At 46.5% G+C, this 14252-nt stretch overlaps 1 protein-coding gene across 2 annotated transcripts in view; it reads right to left on the minus strand.

Annotated features, from left to right (window-relative positions):
- Nucleotides 1-14252, minus strand: part of LIMCH1 (LIM and calponin homology domains 1) — a 1245196-nt gene that overhangs the window by 329759 nt on the left and 901185 nt on the right. For both annotated transcript variants that reach the window (XM_069631748.1, XM_069631749.1), the window contains 3 exons: nucleotides 10309-10614; nucleotides 8827-9099; nucleotides 7136-7171 (listed from right to left, as the gene is read on the minus strand). In XM_069631748.1, the coding sequence (XP_069487849.1) occupies nucleotides 7136-7171; nucleotides 8827-9099; nucleotides 10309-10614 (615 nt within the window). The remainder of the gene's footprint in view (nucleotides 1-7135; nucleotides 7172-8826; nucleotides 9100-10308; nucleotides 10615-14252) is intronic.

Below are 14252 nucleotides of genomic sequence, written 5' to 3' on the forward strand. Positions count from 1 at the left end.
GGATTAATAACAGGTTTTAAGCACTGCGAAGATGCAACAACAAAAACACGCAAAGGCCATGCAGCTCCAGGCAAAGTGCTCTCATTCCCAAGCGCTTTCTAGGCAGCCAGCCTGAGCAAAATGCAAAATGCTATCAATACACGAAACACTGGAGCCTTCCAGCAAGCAACAGCATGTGGCAAAAGGTGCACCAGCGCGGGGTAAGGCCAGGCAATCTTGGCAGGACCTGAATTCAAATAACCATAGAGACGAATACTCAAATACATATATTTAAAAGCAGCATACTGCATATAAGAGTCCCGTGAGTTCTGAAGACCGAGACAGGTACTGCAAAAAAAGAAAAATGTAATGGTAGCCGCACAATCCCTTTTGACACTAAATCCCCATTCAGAAAATCGTGGTCACTTTTTGTCCCAATGGGTGCAAGTAATTTACATTGATGAGGGGGAAGAGGTAGAAGTCAAGGCTCTCAAATCAGTCTTGTTGAAATGAATAATCCTAAACGCTTCCATATGGTCGGAAAAATAAAACCATGGGTCAAGTATCTGGCGGCTATCAGCTGCCAGCAGGGAGTTACCAGCTGCCAGCAGGGAGAGTTGCCAGCGGGGAGAGCTGCCAGCAGAGAGTGCCCAGCTGCCAGCAGGAAGAGTTGCTAGCTGCCAGCAGGGAGTTACCAACTGCCAGCAGGGAGAGTTGCTAGCAGGGAGTTAGCAGCTGCCAGCAGGGAGAGTTGCTAGCAGGGAGTTAGCAGCTGCCAGTAGGGAGAGTTGCCAGCAGGGAGTTACCAGCTGCCAGCAGAGAGAGTTGCTAGCTTCCAGCAGGGAGTTACCAGCTTCCAGCAGAGAGAGGTCCTAGCTTCCAGCAGGGAGTTACCAGCTGCCAGTAGAGAGAGTTGCCAGCGGGGAGAGTTACCAACTGCCAGCAGGGAGAGTTGCTAGCTGCTAGCAGGGAGTTAGCAGCTGCCAGTAGGGAGAGTTGCCAGCAGGGAGTTACCAGCTGCCAGCAGAGAGTTGCTAGCTGCTAGCAGGGAGTTACCAGCTTCCAGCAGGGAGAGTTGCTAGCTGCCAGCAGGGAGTTACCAACTGCCAGAAGGGAGAGTTGCCAGCAGGGAGTTACCAGCTGCCAGCAGAGAGTTTCTAGCTGCCAGCAGAGAGAGCTGCCAGTAGAGAGTTGCCAGCGGGGAGAGTTGCCAGCAGGGAGTCACCAGCTGCCAGTAGGGAGAGTTGCCAGCAGGGAGTCACCAGCTGCCAGTAGGGAGAGTTGCCAGCAGGGAGACTTGCCAGCTGCCATTTGACTAATTGATCATCTATCAGTCAAGCAGGCTAGTAATTAGGCGGTTTACACATATCCCTTGATGCTCCCACATGAGCGCATCTGTGTCGTGCAGTTGGACCAAACTAAACCAAGGCGCTGGCCTACAGTAGGCAATGCATGGCAGATAGTGTGTGTCAAACAGCACCGGGTTTGAGTAGCCTTCCTATTTAAACAAGTACAGAAGAGAGATGAGGTTCCTCTTAGAAATTACATTAGCATGGCAGGAACCTTTCGTCATTAACTGGCCTGTGTGATATACACACACACACACTGCTTACAGAATTCCCAATAATAGAAAGGTACTAGTACATTACACAACAATACAAATATGCAAACAATCTATACACTAAAGGACAAACAATGTATTCATGACACATGAAAACATTTTAAAACAGTTTTAGATCGTGTTCTATTTCTAGGGTAGCTCTCCCAAAACTATTGAAACACCCTCGTATGCTACAGACGGGTTCCCCCTTAATCCCTGCAAAGAGGTCTACTCAAGGTCTTCACTTTTCTTGCAGTCTGATGGGTCCCTATTGGAGTTTTTGTTGCCATGCCCATTAATGTGCAATACGCAGTGGCTTGTGACAAGAACAGTTACTCCAATATAATGGGTTTTCTAAACATGTAGAAAAACTCTGCATTGATGAGGGACTTTACGTAGGATGACCAAGACCAGAATCTGTGGTTGGTATTATGCCTTCCAGGAAGCAGACTCCGAGGTGTAGGATTGGAGAGTGTCCTTTAAAGCCTCTGTGATTCTCCCGACCATGAAATATCCCCTTCTCCTATTACACATCTCCCTCTCAATGGTACCACATTTTTTTAATCCTTGCTTTGATGCCCAAGACTTCCAAGCCCCAACACCTTTCTCACCTTTCACCAGAATATCAATATCCTGGGCACCATTTCCACCATTCCACTGTTGCCAAAACTGTGATGACCAAACTGTCAATCATAACTTCTACCTGCTGCCGGAATTATAACAGAAGGATCTTACGTCAGTCCATGGAAACGGTGCAGGCTTGCTCAGATGAGCAGCATGCAAACTACCCACTGCATTATGCTATGGAACCTCCGGACAGCCGGAGACTCCGGTTCGTGCTCGGGGTCCCACTCCAAAGTTGATCAAAATCTAGTAAATCTCTGAACACATTCTGTGCTGCAGTTCACCGGAAGCCCCACTCTGATTCCCACTTCAACCCTAAGGACCCAGCTTTCCAATGACCTTTCACCCAAAAGGCCTCGTTTCAGCTTTGCATGGAGTAATCCAGGCCCGTAACTATGAGGAGGCCTCCTCCATGGCAGAATCCCCCAGGTTATTACAATGAGCGCAACTCACAACCTTTTGGGATGCATCGAATGATCCTGTAACACTGAGTCACAGTTTTTAATAATAGCGGCATAGGAATATAGTTATAGTAATCATTGGGACAATGATTTTGTTTCCCACGTTTCATGGGAATGCACAGGAGAGCTGTATTAGCTCTTGCCTTTTGCAGCTACAGTTTACTCTACATTGGATTATGGGATGGACTTTCCATCCAGTACTCGAGACCAGATTTTGAGAAACAATGACGTGTCTGCGTGCCTGTGTTACTTAAACCTCAATATAAATTTCGAACATTTTGCAGATGGAAATTCTGGAACGAGTTGCCTTCCTCGAGTTAGCAACAATACTGCGTTACAGGAAATCAATTCCATGGGCCACAACACTGAACTCTTGGGTTACTTGTGTCACTACTTTCGAATCATGTTTTAAGGGAGTTAGCTGCTCGATCACATGTGGTTAGGTTGTAATATTGAGCAAAACGTTCCTTACCAAGATGGAGGCCATGTTGGGAGAAAACCCTGCCGCTGGATGTCATTAAAACACACTACAAAAAGTTGCGCTAGCTCATAGCTATGGCAAGAAGTTTACGATTTCTTTTTTTTTTTTTTTTTTTATGTGAATACTAAAGAGGGCACTGTGGTTTCAGAAGACTGCACATAAAAAAGCAAACCAGAACATAGTAACACCAAAAATTCAAACGATCCTTCAAAAAATATTTCCCAAGAAATATGGACCCCATTAACAGGCTGAGCCTCCGATAAACATGGCCATCAGATGCACCTGTAGTTTAAAGCAACTTATGGTAGCCATTCTGCAATAGCCCAACTTCAAACTGCTGGTATTTCAGCAAAACCACTCTGCGTTGTGTGTGGGTGGGACCGAAAGATTAAAAGGCCTGGGACGTAATTTGCAGTTTTCATCTTGCTGAGAAAATACAACTTTACCTTGACCCTGACCCAAATAAACTACTGACCTAGAACGATGATGCCTTTCTGGGAAATAAAGAAGAACTTTGGCAGTCATGCTACAAGAACGCATCTCCAAACAGAAGTTATAAGGAGAGTTGGGGCGCCTTTTAGGGCGGCTGTATTACGGTGACTGCTACATTGCATACCTTGGATAACCGGTTGGAGGTATAGGGGTAGTTCTGCTCGCTCGTGATCACTCAGCAGCTATTAACACAGTGGACCGCGGGGCCCTTGAATTAGCGTTTGGGGTTTGAGGGCGCGGCCCTCGGTTGATTTGAAGCTTAACAGGGAGTTTCAATTTGCACAAACCGCCCCAGCAAGATCTGAAGACATATCCGCAAGTTGTGGGGTTCAGAAGGGATCTGGATCTTACCAACCATGTTACTTAATCCTTACATGGGGTGCCTAGTAAATAGCAAACACATCTGCAGGTGTCCGGCCTGAACGATACCGTGGCAGTGTTACTGTATCTTAGTGAGGGGCAAGAGTGGACAGCTGGACAAATCATCAAGCCCAATCCAGACAAAGGGTAGGGTAAAGCGGTCTACCGGTTTAGAAATAATCTGTGGAACCCACATTCTTAAAAAGAAAATCTGGAAGAATCTGGCAGTGAGGCGATACCAGTACAGAAATATCTCAATTTTCCTGTATCCCATCGCTGCTACTGCTACATGCGTCCTTTTTTCAGATTCATTTGCTTTGGAGGATTGCACGTTCCTTCTCCTTGAGGGGGATAAGGAAAGGTTTTGCTGCAACACTTCTAATCCTTACCACTACATTGGCTGCCTATCAAGGACCTGTCCATAGCCTCTGTTCATCAGGGGTATCATTCATACGTGTCCAGAATGTCCCTCTGTAAAGCATCACACCTCCACAGGTCACCTGGCCAGGATCCAGGATGCATTCATTCCCAGAGGTGCAGGAAGCAGGCATGTCCCTCTTCGGCACTTTGGAATGAGCTACCACACACTGAGCATGAATCAGTAACTCTTTCCGCTTACGGAATACTTAAAGATGGGACGGTGTTTGTCCTCCTACCCTTGCACTCAAGGGGCTGAGTGTGTTCATTCTAACCTCCCCCTCCCAATCTAATCACCACGCCATTCTACAGGGAACATCTGCCCCTTTTGGCATCAGTGGAATTGGATAAGCAGAGGCAATTGTGGGGAAGTCAACAGGTGGGTTATTGGGGGCAGGTTACTTGTTTATGTTTTTATACTTTTACATACACAGAGGGCATAAGCATCCCTTTTAAGAGCCTGCATTTGTTTTATCTATTGTTTTCTATGGTTGCAGCTGAGACGAGCTGGCATATGGTGTGTGCTAAATAAAGACTGCACACTGTGCACTAGAGAAGGGTAGGTTTCTGTAACGCGGAAGCGCTGTGTACTACTGAACCTGATTATATGTAGCTTTGGGAGCCCTAACTCCCCCATTACATCAAAGCTGGCTTTAAGCAACTTCTTCAAATATTGTGCGCGCTTAATCAGATTTGGGTTTACAGTTCTTGATGGTCCTCTTTCTACTCAGAGTATACAGGATCTCGACAAACCAACATTTGTGATAGGCCAACATTTATGCTGTCTGCAGTTTTTTGGGGTGAAACGGCCAACAGCTGTCAAGTGCCCCGTTACTTCCAGAAGCAAGGCCAGCACTCAATAAGTACCCTAATACTTACAATGTTAAATGAAATACACATTGATATTAAAAAAAACAAGCGTGGAAATAAAATATCTGAATACTGATTTGAACAATTGTTTAGGCGAGGATACATTCTTGGAATAGCTTTATTTGAAGTTTGGGCAGTTCCATATCCCACCGGGACTGTATTACCATAGTGTTATATGATTGGGTAAATTGCATTAAAAAAGCAGCGCAAGTGAATCTACATGTCATTCGGGTCCGGAAGAAGTAACCCCAAACAACCAAAGCAGGCCAGCAACATCAACTGCAGCTTATGTTCGCAAAAACAGTGAACCCAATGTGCAGAGGCGCACAGGGTTGGCTATCAGGCCCCAATATCTTGTATGGGAGGACAGGCCTCTTGCCATTCTAGTTAAATGACACACCGTGCTAAATTCTCGGCCTACTTCCTCTCCTCATGATGCGCGTCGCCTGCCCTCATATTTTCTTTCCACTTTCGCGGACTCAGGTCTTGTCACCCTAGGCGAAGCCCAATAAAGAGTTTGCACAAGCGCCGGCCCCAGGAGACCACTACTGTGGTAGCTGCTGCAGTACTACTTGTGTTTTTGACTGGCGAACCCTACCAAAATCATGCCCCATATAGATATCTGGAACAGATGAGCTATGCTGCTAGACCACCCCCAAATTAAACTAGTATTTTCACAACAGCCCATCTCAGAATACTACTGGTAAAAAGGAGCAGCATGCGGGCTTCCTGCATATGGGCTGTTTGTTCTTTGCTCTTGAATGGTTTGGTTGCCCAGTCTGGCTCCAACTTCTGATGGGCTTGCTCTTTAGAACACACCTCAAAGCACACGGTATCCTGAACAAGAAGCCCGACAATACTCCGAGACACCGCTCGGGACGGTTCCATGTGTTAATATCCCCGCAAAAATATCGGCATATTTTTGCGGCGATATTAAAGCATGCAACCTGCGGGGGACACCTCTGCAACCCCTGCATTATTTTTAAAGGAGCGGGGGACACCCCCACTCCCAAAAAAACTTAAAATTATCCCCCCCCCAAAAATATCGCCTATGGCCGTTCCAGACGACCATATATATATATATATCGATATTTTCAGTGGGGATAATATGTAGTGATACCCTTGGGACTACTTCCTGGAGCTCCATTCTGCTCTGTAACGAAATGCCTAATGGATATATTCCTCACAACTCCATTTGACCAACAATTGCTTTTTACCTGAAAATCCAAAATACCTTCCAATGAGATTGCAAACCTAATCGTGACCATGAAAATAGTAAACTTTCCTATAACAGGTCAAATCTCCACTCTTTCCTTCCCTCTCCACGCCTTCCAGCCCCCCATTCATGTGGTTCCTTCCAAGGTAATTCACTTACCTCTGCACACAATTAACCAATGGAGAATCAGCACATTGAGGCAGGGGAGGCTGGGTTGCCCTTCTATGTGTGTTACAGAAACGTGACCAACTTGTGCGCATGTTTGTGCAAGAAAGCTGAAGAGCTACCTTCAAGGTCAAAAGTGGTCGCCATTTTGAGAAGTTCAATTTTTACATGGAAGACATTTGCAGGAGTAAGCAAAAGGGAACACACCTCCGCAACCACACACCACTGCAAAAAGGAAAGCCACTGTGTCAGACAGCACATTAGTATCTGCATGCACATTATTGGCAAGGCTTGCTGTGGATACCGAGCAAACTGCATTCCAAAACGAGTACTTTCTGAAGAAGATGGGCACAACAGAAGCCGACGGCAGAGATGCATGACCTGACGAAGTGCTCCATTAGTAAGTTATGGAAGCATGCGGTTTAATTTGGTTTACGGAAATAACCCAACGGCCAAAGGACACAACTTACTCTGCGTCATCAGACACAACAGTTCTTGGGCTGAATCTACAAGACCAAATAAAACATTAGCTGGACACGTTGAGTGAGAAGAAGAGAACACAAGCACGTCAACTGAGTGAGAAGAAGAGAACACAAGCACGTCAACAGTACACCACGCACGCCCATATTCTTTTCATGCACCGTGTATAATCACGAAGACAGGGCCTCATTAAACATGTCAAATCCCATTACTTTCAAATTTTCAACAGGAAGAGTGCAAGGGATTATTCCGAGACTTCTGCTGGATCCGTGGAAAAAATAATTATTTCAGAAACTAAACACAATTGCAAAGAGCGCCGTGCAGGACAATCATAATCCACAAGTCGTGTCCAATGAGTTCAGATACTTACCATTAGTCTTGACAGAAGTGACTTCCACACGGTGGCACGCATGCGCACAGTGGAACAACGGAGCATACTTCTCAACATACACTGATCCGCAGTAAAGCGCACTGTCCGAATTCAGAAAGGAAAAAAATAGCCTAGGCCTGAATTGCTGCCAATTTCGTTTTATTCTTACATTGTTGGAAACACTTTTTGTCAGCAGTGTCTACAAAAAAAAGCAGCATCTGTGTGGCAGCACGTGGGTGGGGGAGCTTGATACACGGCAGGGGAGGAGGGTGTTCAATTGGCCTAACGGCGGTGAAAACTCACGTTTTCCTAGGGAGACTATCAAATGAAAATGCTCCCAATAAACCCAAGAACCCTGTGCACGCCACCGACATTGCTCCCATTGTTTCCCGGCCATTCCTGACAAGCGCACAATGGAGCCCTTCCCTGGAGAAGCTGCTAAGCTGAGGCGGTTTTGTATGGAGGACGGGTCATGTATGGGGCTGCGACATCACACAAACGCCTTCGTTTCAACTGCCCTCAGAGCAGCTTTGGCCTCAAGTTTTGCTTTGTTAACTCAATACTGAATGTGCCACATGCATATTTTTGTCACATATTGGGAGGAAAAAGACCACTAACGGGCCTCCCCAGGGAGCTCAAATTGCTGCTTTCAATTGCCAAGCTGCTCACAACACTCCCGTAACAATGCGCGCCGATTCCTTCGCTTTGTGCCGTGGGTCACGATTGCTAGAAGTCCCTTTGAACAGAAGTCTACCTGCCCGCCCCTCAGAACTCTAGTGGCGCGCCAAACAAACATTACTCGGCAGGATGCCTGTACTAGCCATGAGTCATGCGCAGGGACCGATCTACACCGAGCCAATACTAGGTGGTCCGCTTGGACACCGCCAACGCGGTCTGCCAGCTGGTGGCAGACTGGCCCCAGAGGAAGCAACCCGTACCCCGATCCCCACCCCATTGTCAGGAAAGCGGCTTCCCAAAAATTCGCTTTGCTCCATATGGCCCAAGTCCTGGTGCCAGCCAGGTCCGCATACAGACATAAGTACCAAACAAGACAAACATTGTACAAAGCAATCATATTTTTAATAACTTCATATTCTAAAAATGTTGCGTTTTCCACTTACAGGACAAAACGAACATTTACTAATAAATGCATGAGTTTCAAGATGCTCAGACTCCCCTTAAGAGTTAGTGTGAAATGCTTAAATCAGATTGGCCATTTCAAAGTCAAATGTTCACTCACATTTCCCAAAAGAAGAAACACTGCAAAGGTAGGAGGGAGCACACGTTCACGCTCATGCAGGGTACGCTAACCTCAACACTTCGTGCTGGGGTGGTGTTTCGGGGACACTTGATGCACTTGGGCCGGGAAGAGTTTCGTTTAAGGTGGGATATTCCTGTACTGAAGTTAAGGGCTGGAGGGCAAGCCGAGTGTCACCCTCCGTCTCCTGGTGCTGACCGACTTCTCCTTCCTGTGGTTGGGGCTCTCCTCTTTCCTTCAGTTGGGGCACCGTGGCAGGCTTTTGAACACTCTCGGCTCTTGCTTGAGCGTGGTCTTGAAGGATGCATGGGAGAGGTTTGCTTGTGCTAGGAAAGGAAATCAGTTTTTAGTTTCAATGCATTAAGTCAGTGAAAACAAGTTTATAGGAGAAGAAAATAAAAGTGATCTGGATCCCACAGACTTCGGGCATGCACCATGAAAAGTTTAGGTTCCCCTGGAAAGAGTCGCAGAGGTCATTTATTGGCCCTCTGCCGGTTTGGCAGCGTGCTGGAATATCGTTTGTCATAAATATATCGTTTAAAAAATGGAGAAGTCTTTTTTTTAGAAAAAAATTAACATGTATCCTGATTTAGCCTTACTTATTTCACAAAATGTGCTGTAAATTAGATTTAGAAACTTAAACATTAAAAGTCTCGAGAGGATAGCTCAGGGGCAACATGCTCGCCTTGCAAGCAAGACGACATGGAGCAATACAGGTTCGATCCCTGAGTCTGTGCTTAGAAACCTCTGGGTATTAAGCACGTTATAAATAAACTATCATATATCAAGTCAGCTTAGCTTTCCATCATTACACTAGAAAGGAGCAGTCATTTTTGGTGGGTCCTTGTGTATCTGACCCAACACATTTAGATATAGAGTATTTAGACCTTATCTGAGGCTCTAGCACAGCGATGCCCCCGTTTGCAGAGGTGCCCAAGTTTGCAGTGTTAGCAATTTCTTTATTTGGTTGCGGTGCACTATGCCGTCAACCTGAAGCTGTCCATGAAAAACCAAGGCCATTATCAAATAAAGGTAAGGGCAGTAATCCAAACACGCACTTCCATCGCAGGATCATGCCCTTATTTCAGAAGGATCTGCAGTTCCATGGCTCAGAGCTTCATTGTGTTTGAGAAAGTTCTTTAAGCAAGACTCCTTCGGGGGAGCCTAGGAGTCCTACCATGTCACACCTTGTACACTGGTACCATTGGAAGGTTTAATGAAGCTATTAATCAGGTTGGAACCACGGTGAGATGGATCACAGGCGAGAAGGACATTCTTCACTTTGCCGCTGTTTGGCCATGGATACCAGCATCATATAGTAATAATTTGGACACGAATATTAGCATAACGCAAGCGTACAAAGCGGATGTTTATGCAGTTACATGTATTTCTATGACTCCTGCTTTTCCTCCCGTCAAGGGTCCTACTCCATTACACACCTAGCAACTGTGAATTTGTAGAATTCACCCTTAGTTTTCAAGTGGAAGGTTTTGTAATAAAAAACGGGCATCTACTTGAAAAAGTATTATTCTGACCTGGTGACTAATTTGTCAGATTTCATTGGTCCAAGAGCTGGGTCTTCCTTCTTCTTGGCAAATGGAACTGGAAGGAAGTGCTTCAAGCCCGGGCTGCTCATTCTGTGTGACACCCCGGTCCTCCTTGTCATCATGTCGTCCTTTTCTGGGTCGGGAGCTCTCACACCGGCCTCAGGGTCCTGGATTTTCTGGCACTGAGTGTTTATCACTTGCTGGCTTTCCTCCTCTAGCGCCACCCCACTTACGGAACTAGGCGACGGGGTTACATGACAACTCGCAGCAGCACCAGGCACAGACACGCTGCTGCTAAAGGAACGTTTGTGTACAGTTACTCACAAGGACTTAAACAAACAGATCTATAAATCAGGACACAGTTTTAGGTCCACGTGCAACATAATTGCTTATGCAGTCAATGATTAGCAAAGCAGGAATTAAATGCTCATCCTGTAAACGTAGGATCTTGCAAAGTCTGATACTAACAACATGGCTTGCAGCAAACAGAACATCAGCAAGCAAGCTCGCCTCTTTGGCCGTATAGCATGGCCTGATGTCTTTATTCTTTCTGTATACAACTGTTACTTCCAAATATGCTGCACACAAACACCAGACATACCATTACTGATAAAAAGATGTAATTGCAAGCTGGCTCTGCTGTGATGGTTGCGTTCCATCATGGCGTGCAAGACCGGCCATAATGCCCAGTCGGACCCTTGACTCATCAGTGATTTGGGCTGACTTGTTTTTCGAGATTGTATCTTTTTAGCCAAATGCACATCTTTCTAGACAACCATGATCCTAGGTTAGGCCTAAGTCAGTGTAAACTACCTTGATAAAGTGCTAGAAAAGGAGAGCCAGTAGCACTACATGCCGTGTAGCCTGCTTGCTGTTTTTAAAGCAGGGTGAGCACCTTCCAAAGGGGTGGAATGTAGTGGAGCACGGGCTCTTTCCTTCCAGACTTACTAATTCAGAAGGTTTCTGTGAGAGGCTGAGTGGTCAATGTTGTGGTAATTTACTGAATGGCCACTTTTCTGCACGGATGAACACAGAATTTTGCTTGGCCTAGCGCCACTGCCAGGAACTTGCACCCCGTCTCCTGCCTTTGCCGCGCTTCACTGCCATGCTCTCGGTCACGAGGCAAGGGAAGGGAAGAGCCCGAAGGGCTCTTTGCTAGACATCCTGTCAGAGATGTGCAACTCCTTCTCAGAGAACAGGGTGACCAATCTCTAAATGCGCATTCCCCAGCACGGGAGAACGTCCCAAACTGGCGTTAAATGGGGGAGTAAGACCCAATTCATGCCAGATGGGTCAGTGCTGAACGTGACCACCATGAAACAACACCAATCCTTGTCCTCAAGCACTCCTGAAATCGTCTTACGTGGTCCATATACACACCGTCTGTCTATTGTGCTTAGAAGATGTATCAGGATAGCCTGTCTATTGCACTTATGAGGATCTATGAGGGTAACCTGTTTATTATTCAGAAACTCTATCACACAACTACATCAAAGACAAAGCTCGAACTGAGCCTCAAGGTACGTATTCACACATCACTTTGGTGGATCTCTGCCGCAGGCACGGCTACCCACTCGCACGCATCAGAATGCAGCGACGACCTATGACAAATTTCAGTCTAGCTGGACACAACTAATCTCTTGCACTAGCGCACTCGCCTGACTACCCCACAGCACCCATACACATGCCTGGACCTTCATGAGCAGCTTACAGGAGCTCGGCCAGCCCACCTAACTATCTTGGCCAAATGCACACATGCTTTCTAATCATTCTGACAACTTTCCCATACCTTGGACTTCGGTCCACCGAGGGTGGTCCCACCACAAGCACATTGAGGCCATACTAATGGGATAAAGCCGCTATATAAATGACAAACTACTACTACTACTACTTAATCCAAACGAAGCTTCAGATGTCATACAAAATCAATGTCTTCTGCTTCTAGATATGGGATACATTACTCACTGTAATCGTATTTCTGATGCTTGTATCTGCTTAGATTCACATGCTGTGCATAGGCCGACATCTAGTGGAAGCTGCAGAGTATTACAGTTTGTTTTTCGAAACTCGAAAATGGGCGTCGACACAGGGCGTGCCAGTAATACTATCCCTAGTGTGACGTCCACTGTACCCAAGATCCCTCACGCGTATAGGATCCTCATATTGTATTTTTTCTGACATGAGGTAGCATGAGGAGTAGCGCGAGTACAGATAATCCAAGCAGATAGACAGAAAGGTAAGACTACAAGCAATCATGCGCCTTCTCTCAGAGGGGAGGAAGGGTGGGTCGCATGTGAATCTAAGCGGATACAAGCATCAGAAATACGATTACGGTGAGTAATGTATCCCTTCTGAGGCTTGTGGGAACTGCTTAGATCACATGCTGTGCATAGATTAGCGAGCAGTACCTGAAGAAGGAGGTGGGATGTGAGAAGGGTCATGAGCAAATAAGTTTCTTAGAACCGCTTGTCCCACTTGTGTATCTGCCTTGGAATGGGTGTCAATGCAGTAATGCTGAGTAAAAGTGTGAATAGAGCTCCAAGTAGCTGCTTTGCAAATGGTGTCAAGGGGTACATTTGCAATGAAAGCCAGAGTGGCCCCAATGCCTCTAGTAGAGTGGGCTCTTGGCGTGAAAGGCAGAGTTCTTTCAGAGAGTGAGTAACACAGCTGGATACAGTTAATAATCCACTTCGAGATGGCACCTTTAGAGACGCGAACCCCCTCTCTGCCTGTAGCTATGGAGACAAACAGGTGATCTGTTTTTCTTAGCGGTCTGGTTTTATTTACATAGTAGAGGACCGCCCTACGCACATCTAGGGTGTGTAGTTTCACCTCAGCCGAGCTTTGCGGGTCCTGGAAGAAAGCCGGAAGCTCGATGGACTGGTTTACATGGAATTTTGATATAAATTTAGGTGAGAACCTAGGGTGTGTGCGTAAAACCAGTTTGTCTTTATGGACAGTAAAGAAGGGATCCTGCACTGACAGAGCCTGAATTTCACTGACCCTTCTTATAGAAGTAATAGCTACTAAGAAGGCGGTTCTATAAGTCAGGTGTTTGAGACTGCTTTTATGCATGGGTTCGAAAGGGGGGCCCATGAGCTTGGCTAGCACCACATTAAGGTCCCACTCTGGTGGTGGGTTTGAAATAGGAGGGTGAAGTCTCTTTACTCCTTCCATGAAGGCTTTAACTACTGGTACTTTCCACCACGAAACCTTGCTATGGGAAGTGGTGTAAGCCGACAGGGCTGCGAGGTGTACTTTCAGTGAGTTAAAAACCAATCCTGCATCCAGCAGGTGGAGCATGTATGTAACAATAGTGGAAGGAGTGCAATCAACCGGGTTGATTGATCTACTCTGGCACCAGATAACGAACCTCTTCCACTTGTCAAAGTAACAGTGCCTTGTGTTTGGTTTCCTAGATTCCTTTAGGATGTCCATACACCTCTGTGGCAAATTGAGATGTCCAAACTCTATGACCTCAGGAGCCATGCTGCCAGGTTCATTGAGTTGGGTTGCTGGTGCACTGTTTGACCTTGGTGCTGGGACAGTAGGTTGTACCAGGCTGGAAGTTTGATGGGCTCGCACACCGCCATCCTGTGTAGGTGTGGGAACCACGGTTGTCTTGCCCACATGGGAGCAACTAGGACGAGCGTCATCGACTCTCTGTTCATCTTGTTCACCACTTTCCTGATGAGAGGAGTTGGTGGAAAAGCGTACGCAAACATCCCTGACCAGTTCATCCACAGGGCGTTCCCCTGGGAGTCTGGTTGGGGGAACCTGGATGCTTGTGGCGAATAAGTCTATAATGGGGAAACCCCACTGAGAGAAGATATCTTCTACGACCTCTCTGTGTAGAACCCATTCGTGTTCCTCTGGGAGGGAGCCTCTGTTCAGAGCATCCGCTAGGGAATTGAGCTCCCCTGGAACATGTG

The sequence above is a fragment of the Ambystoma mexicanum genome, chromosome 6q (assembly GCF_040938575.1).
Source record: "Ambystoma mexicanum isolate Mex_15411 chromosome 6q, UKY_AmexF1_1, whole genome shotgun sequence".
Lineage (NCBI taxonomy): Eukaryota > Metazoa > Chordata > Amphibia > Caudata > Ambystomatidae > Ambystoma > Ambystoma mexicanum.